The sequence below is a fragment of the Urtica dioica genome, chromosome 6 (assembly GCF_054948205.1).
Source record: "Urtica dioica subsp. dioica isolate 48M chromosome 6, U.dioica_male_clone48M_v1_H2, whole genome shotgun sequence".
Lineage (NCBI taxonomy): Eukaryota > Viridiplantae > Streptophyta > Magnoliopsida > Rosales > Urticaceae > Urtica > Urtica dioica.
Window position 1 is genome coordinate 42,510,870 of NC_142761.1, and position 12,557 is coordinate 42,523,426.

Sequence of the window (12,557 nt, forward strand, 5' to 3'; positions counted from 1 at the left end):
CAACAAATGCGAAGTACATAACTAAAAACGGAAACATAATAATAAAAATAAAGAGCATAATAATAAAAAATAAAGGCTAGATATCATGTATTTAATTGTTGGGATTTTTGTGATTTTCTTCCATTCCATTTCGGTATCATGGATAATTCGGCATCATTCTCTCGGCGTTGAGAAAATTTGTCCTCGAATTTATTTGGGGCGTGTGGGCATTAGTAATGTCAGGTGGCACCTAGGGTTGATCTTTTCCATCGTAAACTTTTTTGTAAACTTGTTGTGAGCTCTTTCAGGAGGTTGCTTTGATAGCATATTGGGAAGCTCATCAGGGACCAAAGAAAAATTTATGTTGGGTTATTTAACCTCTTCCTTGAATCGAGTCATGAGAATAATTTTTGGTAAAGGTTTGCTCGGCCCGGTCGGTGCTCTCGTTCTGGTAGTCTTGATGGGGACCCAATAAATATTGACCTTTTTCGTTGAGGCCAAAAACGACGTTTGAACCACGAAAGACATACTAGTCTCATCTGTAATTTTGTCCTCGTCATGTTCGGCCTCGTCGTACAAGGATTCATCGTACACGGCCCCTCCGATTTCCACCTCATCGTCGTAGGTTGCCTCGCCATATTCCGTCTCGTCATACACGGTCTTTCTGTGCTCCGCCTCATTGTAAACGGAGTCACCGTACATGGAATCTCCGTATTCCGTCTCATCGTAAACGAAGTCGTCGTACATGGGTTCATCGTAGATAGTCTCAGCATACTCCACCTCCTCGGCCACAAAATCATTGTATATGGGCTCGTCGTTCTTCGGCTTATCGCAAGCGGCATTCTCGTCCTCCGACTCCTCGAATAAGAACCAATTGTGACTCAGAGGGCCAATATCACGTTTTCTCAAACGCTTGGTGTGCGATGAGATTTTCTGCGTTGTTTGGTCCTTGTGGGGCGGTGTTGGTGTTGTCCGGTGCATAATGGGCACGTTGTTAGGGTTGTGGCGTGTGTTGTGGGCGTTGATGCATTTCGTCGAACAACTGGCTTGCGTAAAGGTGAAAAACTGGATTTGGATGAATTTGAGGCTCTCTTCACCCAATTTTTGTAGTGTCTCCCACCTTTTCTCTAAGAATATCGTTCCTCCCTCTTCAACCAATCATCGATCATGGTGGAGAGTAGGACCAACTTCTCCATGGTCGCATCCAGATCTTCTGCATTTTTCTGGGAAATTTACTCGTTTCTTGGAAAGCTAAGAAACAGTCCACCGTGTCCAGGTCGTCCGCGGAATCAGAGTATCGAGCACTTGGCTTAGCGACGTCGGAGATTCTGTGGCTTCAGCAACTTCTTCGTGATTTGTCTGCTGTACTCTTCTGCGATAATCAAGCAGCAGTACAAATTGCATCGAATCCGTCCTTTCACGAGCGGACTAAACATATTTCAATTGTCACTTCGTGCGTGAGCATTTCAAGTCTGGTGCAATCAGTTAGTAAAAATCACCAGTTGGCTGATCTCTTCACTAAGCCTTTAGCTTCTCCACAGTTGTCTTCGCTTCTTTCCAAGATGGCGTTCAAAGACATCTATTCTCCATCTTGAGGGGGAGTAATACGACACTGATTCTTTCCCTGTCGTTTTATTCCTTTATGTCTTCGCTTAGTCAGCTGCTGAGTCAGCTTTTATTCTTTCTCTTTTCCTTGTTTTCTTAGGCTCCGTTTGGAACCCGGAAAATAAGAGATAAAGTGAAACTAATAGAGAAAATGAAAATGTAAGAGAAAATAATAGAAAATGTCAAAATTTTAATTGTGTTTGAAAATCATAGAAAATATGAGAGAAAATTGACGGGAAAGTAACGATGAGACTAGGGACGGAGCTAACTCTAGCCCCCTCCCCCTCAAATTTTTTTTTATTTACATTTTTTGTCCATTTTTAAAATTTTTTACATTTTTTACCCTAAAATATTTACACTTTTGATCTTTTTTTTTAAAAAAATTCATTTTTTTCATGAATTTTTTTTAATTATAGCCCCTCTAAATTTTTTTATTTACATTTTTTGCCCATTTTTAAAAAGTTTTACATTTTTACCCTAAAAAATTTACATTTTTGACTCATTTTTTTAAAAAAAAAAAATTCATTTTTACCATGATTTTTTTAAATTAGCCCCCCTAAATTTTTTTATTTATATTTTTTGCCCATTTTTAAAAAGTTTTACATTTTTACTCTAAAAAATTTACACTTTTGACCCATTTTTTTAAAAAATTTTCAGTTTTACCATGATTTTTTTAATTAGCCCCCTTAAATTTTTTTATTTACATTTTTTGCCCATTTTTAAAAAGTTTAACATTTTTACCCTAGACAAATGTGATCCTCTCATAGACAAATGTGGAGAGATTCTCATTTTCCATTTGATTTTCGAAGGAAAATGAAATCCTCATTTTAGTTATACACTTTTCCTCGCATTTTCCATCATATTTTTTTCTACCATATTTTCCTCAATCCAAACAACCTAAGTAAAATATGAGGGATTTCCATTTTCCTTTCCCTCCTATTTTCCGGGTTCCAAACGGGGCCTTATAGATTAGTTAGTTCTGATAATCAGTGTTAAATACGTTTGTATCTTTTCAATTCTTTCAATACAATTCTTTCATTCTCTCGATTTAAGAATCTTCTCTCTTTGTTTCTCGAAAGTAATAAAGAACCTTATTTCGCCTATTGATTCGCGCACGAATGCTAGACTCCGGGCATCAAACTCAACGCTCACTCACGAGGTCGGATTTGGGGGAAACTCGCAAGTCTCAATTTTCATTTCATTCAAAAAAACTGTTCTCTTACAAAATCATGCAACCCTTTATAAATAAGGTTCAAAAACGGAAAATGAAGCTTAAACGATAAAGGCAACAATTGCCACAAATTCTGTAAGTACATAACTAAAAACGAAAACATAATAATAAAAATAAAGAGCATAATAATAAAAAAAAAATAAAGGCTAGAGATCATGTATTTAATTGTTGGGATTTTTGTGATTTTCTTCCATTTCGGTATCATGGATAATTCGGCATCAAATTCTCTCGAACCTTGTGCTTGAATACAAATTAGAGCTAATATATATATATATATATATATATATATATATATATATGTATTATTTATGGTTTATTATACACAAATTAACTATTTTAACGTACAGTTTTATGTTGGTTTTTTTTTTTACGTAGTATTTTATATATTTTTTTAAAAATAAAATCCAACATCCAGGTAATCCAAATCATATTTACAGTTCTTTTGTTGTATATAATCTTAAAAGGTTTAAGTAAAACATAATCACACCTGACCATGATAATCCAAAATTATTTACTTTTATTTTGTGTTTCAATGGTAAATATTTACCGTACTGTGTTTGGTCTTACCTTCCATATACTTTGAATAAACTAACCTCAAACAGAGTCACTATCCAAGCTTTCCTCATTTCAGATAAGACCCTTTGATATTTTTGGAGGTTGATCACTTATGGCTTCTTCTCCGAGTACCTCTGTCGAAAGATACGACGTATTCATCAGCTTTCGAGGCACGGACACACGATGGGGCTTTACCAGCATTCTTTGCCAAGCTTTGCGCGATAAAGAAATCAAGACCTTCATAGACGAGGATGACCTCAAGAAAGGAGGCGAGATCTCGCCTGTGCTTCTAGAAGCAATCAAGGCATCGGCGATCTCGATAATTGTCTTCTCAAAGAACTATGCCCAATCTGGGTGGTGTCTGGATGAGCTCAATCACATCGTCCGTTGCATGAAAGAAGATAAACAGCGTGTTATACCCGTGTTCTACAAGGTGGAGCCCAGGAATATACGCCACCAAAAGAGAAGCTTCGAAGTTGCATTCTCAGAACTCGAAACACGCTTTGGACACGACTCGGAAAAGGTGAAGATGTGGCGGGAATCTCTAAGAACCACTGCGGATTTATCCGGATTTAATTCGGCAGACGCGAGGTAAATTGTTAGTTATCCGGATTTAACCGTATTTGATAAATGGTTTTAGCTGACATAAACCTTAAGTCCCGCTTTTAAATGATTTTATTTAATAGTTTTAACAACTTTCTATTCATTAATTATTGTTCATATATATATTTAACCTTTATATTTGTATCCGAATATGATAATATATATATATATATATATATATATATATATATATTTAACCGAAACTGAAAAATATATTAAAAAAGAGGGGGAAAAGAAAGCTGGCAAAGCAAAATACAAACTAGATAGCTAGCACTTGGTCAATCGCGGGATAGTATAGAGAGGTTAAAACTCGAAAAATCAGAATTTAGAGTAGATATCCATAGACCAATACTCCTGAAAATACTATCCCAGAGATCTTCGAGGTGGAGATATGTAATATTCTATATGAATTTACAAAAAATTTGTGGTTCTCATATAAATACGAAGTCATATATATATTTTGTGATAATTAGGCTATAATACTAAATGAAGGACGCTATTTGACTAATTCATACAGTTTTTTCATTTATATTATTTCATTAATTTTATAAAGTTTGACTATTTTACAAATTAAAAAAAAATTAATTGGCTATTTAGTCTCAAAACCCGGTTTTTAATGCATATTCATTTTACAACGAGTAATAGATGTCTAGGTTTTTTTTTTAAATTTAATATTAATAAATATCTTTAATTAGTTAATCATAAGGGTTTTTCAATACTGACCCTATAAGTATATAATATTTATATAAAAAAAATAAGTATAAAATAAGAGATTTGCAAGTAACTAGACCACTTTAAACGTGCGATTTTGGATCTAGCCTATGTTTGACAATTTTTAGGAATATAACCAAATGGCTTATGTGGCAATAATTAAGGTCTGATTTGCCCTTATTTATTAACAAATTCGTCACTTTCTCTCTCCTATTTTTTTTCAAATAATTTTTTTACATCAAAACTTCAAAAATTCGTATCTTTCTCATACGAACTCGAAATTGAGTGATGTCAGATCCTACAAATTCGTGGCGTCGAGATCTTCAAAAATAGACCCATTGTGTTTGATGAAAAATTATGTTTAATGCATCATAGTTACGTTTCCATTTTTTTTATAATTTCAAAAATTTCCAGTTATTTCCATATTTAATGTAGTAACGTGATTTTTCTACATCTATAATATTAAACATGATTTTTCATCAAACACAATGGATCTATTTTTGAAGATCTCGGCGTCACGAATCCGTAGGATTTGGAATCACTTAATTTCAAGTTCATATGAGATAAATATGGTTTTTTGAAGTTTTTATGTAAAAAAAATGTAGGAAAAAAGTAAGAGAGAGAAAGTGACGAATTTCTTAATAAATAAGGGTAAATCAGACTTTAATTATCGCCACATAAGTCTGTTGGCTATTTCCCTAAAAGTTGTGAAACATAGGCTAAAAACAAATTTCATAGTTTCATTTTGGTTATTTCGCTACACTGCCCATAAAATAATTTAAAGGTATGATGTAATACACTCATTAACTTTGTAAAAAAAAAATTCGATGATATGATTATTGACTACAGTTTATTTACATTTTTCAGGTCCGAGTCCGAGTTGATAAAAAAAATTGTTGAATCTGTCATGGAAGAATTAAAAATGATACCTTCTACTTCTAGTTATGATACAAATGGTCTTGTTGGAATTGATAACAATTTGCATGTTATAGAGCCATCTTTATGTGTCAACTTAACGAACAAGGACACTCGCGTCATTGGAATTTGGGGAATGGGCGGCATCGGAAAGACAACAATCGCCCGTGTCTTGTTCAACAAATTCTACAATCGATTCTCCGGTTTCTATTTCCTTGAAAACGTCAGAGAGGAAGTTACGAAGCACCAATCCTCGGACCAGCAAAAGAGAGTTTTCTCGGAACTGTTGAAAGAGAAGGACTTGACACACGTCACTCCTCGCGAAAAGGAAAGACTCCGCCAAAGGAATATTCTTTTGGTCCTTGACGATGTCGATAACGTAAAGCAATTGGACCTTCTGGCCATAGATCGTGAATGCTTCGGTCCAGGTAGTAGAATTGTTGTGACGAGCAGAGATTCACAAGTGCTCAGGGCTACCAAAGCCGATGAAATACATGAAATTAAGGACTTGAGTTTTGGGGAGGCTAGTCGGCTCTTTCTCTCGAAAGCTTTTGGTAAAGAAAGAGATGAATCTCCGGCCAAGAGATACTTGGAGTTGTCGGAGAAAATTGTCAAGAAATATGGCAAAGGCAATCCGTTGGCTCTCACGGTTTTGGGTCGGCACTTGTGTTCAAGGAGCATCGAAGAATGGGAAAGCGAAATAGAGTTACTTGACTCAACTCCAAACCATGAAGTCCAAGACATACTGAAAGTGAGCTACGACGGACTGAGCCAGAACAACAAGGACATGTTTCTCGATATTGCCTGCTTCCTTAAAGGCAAAGACAAGAATGAGACCGAGAGAATACTCGGGTACAGATATTCCGGAGTTGTTGCGGGAATCAGTGTTCTCATTAACAAGGCTCTCATAACTACGGGAATCAATGCGAGGGATCAGATCTGGATGCATGATTTGATCCAAGAAATGGGCCAAGAAATTGTTCGTCGAGAATCAAAGGATCCGGGAGAGCGCAGTAGATTGTGGTCTACATCAGATATTTGCCATGTACTCTTGGAAGAGAATCGAGTAAGTCATGCTTATGAATATCAAGATCCTTTAAAACTTAATTGCGATCACACTTTATTATCATATAATAATCAATACGTGGTCATTGTTTTTGTATGAACTGTGATTAGGGGACACAAAAAATTGAAGGAATTTTCTTGGATGTTAAGCCACGACCTGACATAAGCCCTCTAGCCTTTAAAGAAATGCGCAATCTGTGGTTTCTCAATATTCAATGGCGTTGGTACCTATCCTTTTATTTATACCCTTTAGATTTTGATTTCCTTCCCGATACACTGATATATTTCCGATGGAAGGATGGCCTCTTGAAATGCTTGCCAGAGAGTTTTAATCCGAAGAATCTTCGCGAGGTGTGCATTGAAAGTGACAAACTTGAACGGCTTTGGAGCAAAAAATATAAGGTATTGTTTTCAGGTATTTTTTAACACAACAGTTCATATATTCTAGCGTTCAAATTATTGCAATTTGACCCTTAAACCTTATATTGCCTGACTTATCACATAAATCACGGTTACTTTTTCATATAGGGTTTGCCAAAGTTGGAAGTCTTGATTCTCAAAGGTTGCAACAATCTAAGTCAACTCCAAGACCTCTCTCACACCTCAAACCTCAAGCACTTGAATCTTGCTGATTGCACTAAACTGAGTCAACTACCGGATCTCTCTCGCTGCTTAAATCTCGAGGACTTAAATCTTTCTTATTGTAGAAGTCTGAGTCAACTACCGGATCTCTCTCGCAACTCAAATCTCAAGGACTTGAATCTTACTAATTGCAGCAGCCTGAGTCAACTTCCTGACCTCTCTCACTGCTTAAATCTCGTGTACTTGAATCTCACTGGTTGCAGCAACATAAGTCAACTTCCGGATCTCTCTCGCAACTCAAATCTCGAGGAGTTGAATCTTACTGATTGCAGCAACCTGAGTCAACTACCGGATCTCTCTCGCTGCTTAAATCTTCGGTACTTGGGTCTCACTAATTGCAGCAGCCTGAGTCAACTTACGGACCTCTCAGGCGCCTCAAATCTCTGGAAATTGGATCTTACTAATTGCAGCAACCTGAGTCAACTATCGGATCTCTCTCGCAACTCAAATATCAAGGAGTTATATCTTATTAATTGCAGCAGCCTGAGTCAACTACCGGATCTCTCTCGCAACTCAAATCTCAAGGAGTTAAATCTTACAAATTGCAGCAGCCTGAGTCAACTACCGGATCTCTCTCGCAACTCAAATCTCTGGAAATTGGATCTCATTAATTGCAGCAGCCTGAGTCAACTACCGGATCTCTCTCGCAACTCAAATCTCAAGTTCTTGGATCTCACTGATTGCAGCAACCTGAGTCAACTACCGGATCTCTCTCGCTGCTTAAATCTCGAGGAGTTGAATCTTAGTGATTGCCATCTCCTGAGTTACCTACCGGAACTCTCTCGCAACTCAAATCTCTGTAAATTGGATCTCACTAATTGCAGCAGCCTGAGTCAACTACCGGATCTCTCCCGCTGCTTAAATCTTGAGGAGTTGAATCTTACTAATTGCAGCAGCCTGAGTCATCTACAAGATCTCTCTCGCAACTCAAATCTTTGGAAATTGGATCTCACTAATTGGAGCAGCCTGAATCAACTACCGGATCTCTCTGGCAACACAAATCTCAAGGAGTTAAATCTTACTAATTGCAGCAGCCTGAGTCAACTACCGGATCTCTCTGGCAACTCAAATCTCAAGGACTTAAATCTTACTAATTGCAGCAGCCTGAGTCAACTACCGGATCTCTCTCGCAACTCAAATCTCTGGAAATTGGGTCTCACTAATTGCAGCAGACTGAGTCAACTACCGGATCTCTCTAGCAACTCAAATCTCAAGTTCTTGAATCTTACTAATTGCACCAACCTGAGTCAACTACCGGATCTCTCTCGCAACTCAAATCTCAGTAACTTAAATCTTACTAATTGCAGCAGCCTGAGTCAACTACCGGATCTCTCTCGCTGCTTAAATCTCATGTACTTGAATCTCACTGATTGCAGCAACCTGAGTCAACTACCGGATCTCTCTCGCAACTCAATTCTCTGGATATTGGATCTCACTAATTGCAGCAGCCTGAGTAAACTACCAGATCTCTCTCGCAACTCAAAACTCATGGACTTAAATCTTACTAATTGCAGCAGCCTGAGTCTACTACCGGATTTCTCTCGCAACTCAAGTCTCATTTTTTTGAATCTTGCTAATTGCATCAACCTGAGTCAACTTCCGGACGTTTCTTGCAAAACCAGAGTTATTTACAAAACCAAAGGTATTTACATTTCTTTGTTTTTAGACATGACAAATAACTTTTAGTTTTTTACAAATATAATCTCCAATTAACAACTAATGCTATTTTTTTTTTAAAAAAATATACATTGACGTGTTAACTCCATTGGAAATGCTATAACAATTATCTATCTCAGTTGCACCCTGTTCGCGAAGTTGAGATTTGGCTTCCTGGGGACGAAATCTCGAAGTGTTTTTGCTATCAAAGCGAGGGATCTTCGATGGCCGTGAATCCAGGGTGGTATTACCCCGATTTCAGTGTTTGCAGCGTGTGCCATTTTAATCCGCAGAAACTATGGCCCTGAGGACCGCCTCGACGCCGCCTCCCCCGTCCCCATCCTCCGCGGCGTCCGGCCCCTCCCCGGCCGCCACCCCTGCCTGGGCTCCCCCGAGGACATCGTCGCCACCCATGCCCTCGCCTTCCTCGACCCCGACAAGACCACAGACAAGAAGAAGAAGAATAAGAAGACTGAGATCACCACGACAGAGAAGAGCACATTGACCAAGAAGCCCCTGGCTCGGATCAAGTCTCTGAACACTCGGTCCGCCGCCGCCCCGGGTCCCCCACCAGCTGCTACTCCCTGCCCACCTCTTTCGAGAAGTTTGCCAACAAAGTCCAGTCTTCTCATTCTCAGAGGAAACCGACAAAGTCCAGTCCAGTCCAGGGAAAGAAGGCGGCTTCTATGCGCTGCAGCCTGGTTCAAGGCTTCGACTTTGGGGCCAAGGCGTTGTGCAAGAGCTGGGAAGGCACTATGGAGCTCAGGCCCAGAAGCACCACTCCTTCCAATCCCCCCCGCGTTTCCGTTTCCGTTTCCGTGAGTAGTTCCTCCCCTTCTTCTCTTATTGGAATTGAACTTGTACAATGAATAAACTCGGAATCTGTAATTAGCAGACTCCGAGGAGGAGTACGTCGAGTGACAAGTTTGTGGGCAAGGAAGACAACAGCAAAGTGCAGGTTTGGATGAATCCAAGGTTCGCTCCTCCACACCGACACCGACTCCGACGCCGATAGTAACAAAGAGGGCAAAACAAGCGCGACAAGGCAAGGCCGTCCTTTGGGAACAAGTCGTCCTCGTCAGCATCAGGAGACCCCACAGCCAACCTTGTGAGAGTGGCCATTAACAGCAGACGGCTGAGCGAGACTAGTGTTTCCTGGGCTGCCCTCCCGTCCTCACTCGCAACGCAAGGTTTGTCTTGACATGAAGAAGAACACCCAACTAGTAAGAAAATGTGGGGTTCTCCTGCTTTATCGCCAAGATGCTGAAGAATTTCAAAGTGAATGTCAAAAGGAGGAGATTTCCCATTTGGCCGTTGCTAAAGATATTTCCTGAACAGCAATTCATATACAACGAACATGAAGATACATTCTGGTGCCAAGCCAGTCGAAAAATGTAGGGACCACTTGCTTTATTTCCGAGATATGGCTAATCTTGGTAAAAGTGCTGCTGCTTTGAAACCCAAAGTTAAAAAGGTATCTGTAGTTCTCTTTAAATCAATTATTTTTTTAGTAATATCTGGTCAGAATATATGTTTATTGTTTTTACTTGTACTCCCAATACTGAAGAATTTAAGAGAAAGTGGTAGAACACAGGTTGAAACTAAAGTTTTTAGTCGAGTATTAAAAGTGAAAAAATAAAATTAACGAATAAATAAAAAAAACTGTTTCATCAGTATTCATAATTTTGGATTTTATATATAATTAAAACTAGAAAGTCTGATACAAGTTCAACGACCAATGTTTATTTAGATTAGTGTCCACAATTTCTGTAAATTATATAAATGTCCTGTCTTTCTCTTGCTAAACCTGAAAAAATCTTGGCATATTATATACGCCGCCATTTTCTCAACGAGACAATTATTTTTATACAAATGAAGATATAGTTCAAATTACGTGGTATTTTTTTTTATTAACGGCGGGAAAAAAATAACAATTAAAAAAAAAAGTGGATATTTACATAATTTTTAAACATGCGATTATTTTCATTTTGTTATCTGGAAATAATAGTATATCTCTAATTTTGTGAACAGACATGCTTCGGTCCTTTAAGGCTTAGAGTCACTTACTATTCTAGTCTCTAATTAAACATTAATTGTCTGTATGTCACCATCTGAAGTAACAATTTAGCCCTTCGATGTTTACACAATTGTTGATCCTTTGCATGGAAGCAAACTTTTGTTCCCTTGAGCACTTGATGCTGAGGTATTTCCAGTGGAATTATTGGACGTTGAAATCCTTGACAAAGATGTAATCCGAAGAAGCTCTGCTAACTAGCCATATGTGGTAGAAAACTTTAATGAATTTGGAACAGCACATACAAGGTATTATTTTTAGCCTTTTTTAGCTGAACGGATTGCCCATGAACTTCACTTTGATTCTCAGTTTTTTTATTTTTCTTTTAGTGCTCAGCTCCTTCAATTCTCAAAAGTTTCAACCAATATGTTATGGCTACCTATAAATTTCCGAAAACATGTTGTCAACCCCTTTGATAAAATGGCTAGGAAAACATGGGATAAAGTCATCCGAAGATAAGTGGCGGGATGGGATTTTGGAGATTCGAGGACATGAATGTGGTTCTTATGGCTGCTCAGACAGAAATATTTCCAACTCTTGTTATGCGATTGGGAGTGGTAACAAGGTTGGGGTTTTCACTGATTTCAAAGACCGTCTCGTTCCTAGTCTTTATCTGAATGCAGGGCAAGGCTTCAAGGTGACCGATATTATGGTTTCTGGAGATCGGGAATGGTAAGCTACGTGACTGTTGACTTTATATTATGTTAGCGCGATAAGTTCTTGATTTGGAGAATCGTGTCAGATTGCTCGGCGACTTCCTAGAAATTGTATGTGGTTCAGTGAGGCGTTTGGTTATGGAGGCTGAGATGAAAGGGCTTTCATTTGGCGTTGCTTTATGCAAAATTTCACAATACTAAGAGAGTTATTGTCGAAGGAGACAATCAGGCTTTCATGGATAGCTTTATGAACGACAAACCGAGTCCAGATTGGAGTAGCTTTGCTCTCCTTTTTACTTTAATTTTAAGTTTGTTAGTTGATTGTTTTGAGTCTTGTAAGTTTCAAATGGACAGTGAGGAAGTCAATTTTCGTAGCTCATTCGCTTTGTAAATGGGCCGTGAAATTACGACTTTCAGGTTTTGTATTCTTACTCGACAACCGGAGTTTTAATACGAGGTAGTGCGGTACTCTTTCCTCTCCGTTGCACCTATTTGGGGATGGGGATGTTTTAACGAGGCCCTGTTTTCTTAAAAAAAAAAAAAAAAAAAAAAATCGACAACCCAATATTAACCTACGTTCATATTTTCAACAAAAAAATTTGCATTCTTGGTTATTTTATAGAAGATATTATTGAAATGATTTTATTATAAAGATAGGTAAACTTCTGTTATAAACATAACTTATATTATTTTAGTATATTTTTACTAATTATTAGTAACATCAGTGGATCGAGTACTCATTAAATTTAGTTATTACTTCGGAACAACAATTAAATTATTTTTTTTAAATATGAATGTAAGTTAGTAAAGAGGCTACCGATACAAAAATCTATATCTCAAGAGCAGCACCGGCCTAATACATATT

The 12,557-nt window shown here is 37.9% G+C and overlaps 1 protein-coding gene and 1 long non-coding RNA gene across 5 annotated transcripts in view; both read left to right on the plus strand.

Moving 5' to 3' along the window:
* The window catches only part of LOC149394354 (TMV resistance protein N-like), a 33,703-nt gene extending 23,784 nt beyond the window's left edge, over window positions 1-9,919 (plus strand). For 2 of the 3 annotated variants that reach the window (XM_089616764.1, XM_089616763.1), the window contains exons 3-8: window positions 3,472-3,961; window positions 5,552-6,665; window positions 6,776-7,066; window positions 7,193-8,948; window positions 9,103-9,774; window positions 9,858-9,919. In XM_089616764.1, coding sequence (XP_089472890.1) covers window positions 3,483-3,961; window positions 5,552-6,665; window positions 6,776-7,066; window positions 7,193-8,948; window positions 9,103-9,125 — 3,663 coding nt within the window. In that variant the 5' untranslated portion in view covers window positions 3,472-3,482 and the 3' untranslated portion in view covers window positions 9,126-9,774; window positions 9,858-9,919. The remainder of the gene's footprint in view (window positions 1-3,471; window positions 3,962-5,551; window positions 6,666-6,775; window positions 7,067-7,192; window positions 8,949-9,102; window positions 9,775-9,857) is intronic. The other variant, XM_089616762.1, reaches the window with a different exon arrangement.
* Window positions 9,920-9,995: 76 nt separating this feature from the next.
* On the plus strand, window positions 9,996-12,071 carry LOC149394355 (uncharacterized). Of its 2 annotated transcripts, XR_016299726.1 has the most exons (4): window positions 9,996-10,436; window positions 11,132-11,284; window positions 11,465-11,708; window positions 11,779-12,071. It is a non-coding gene; the product is annotated as an uncharacterized LOC149394355 (long non-coding RNA). The 2 variants fall into 2 exon arrangements; XR_016299724.1 differs by lacking the exon at window positions 9,996-10,436 and having other exon boundaries at window positions 10,899-11,284.
* Window positions 12,072-12,557: the final 486 nt, after the last annotated feature.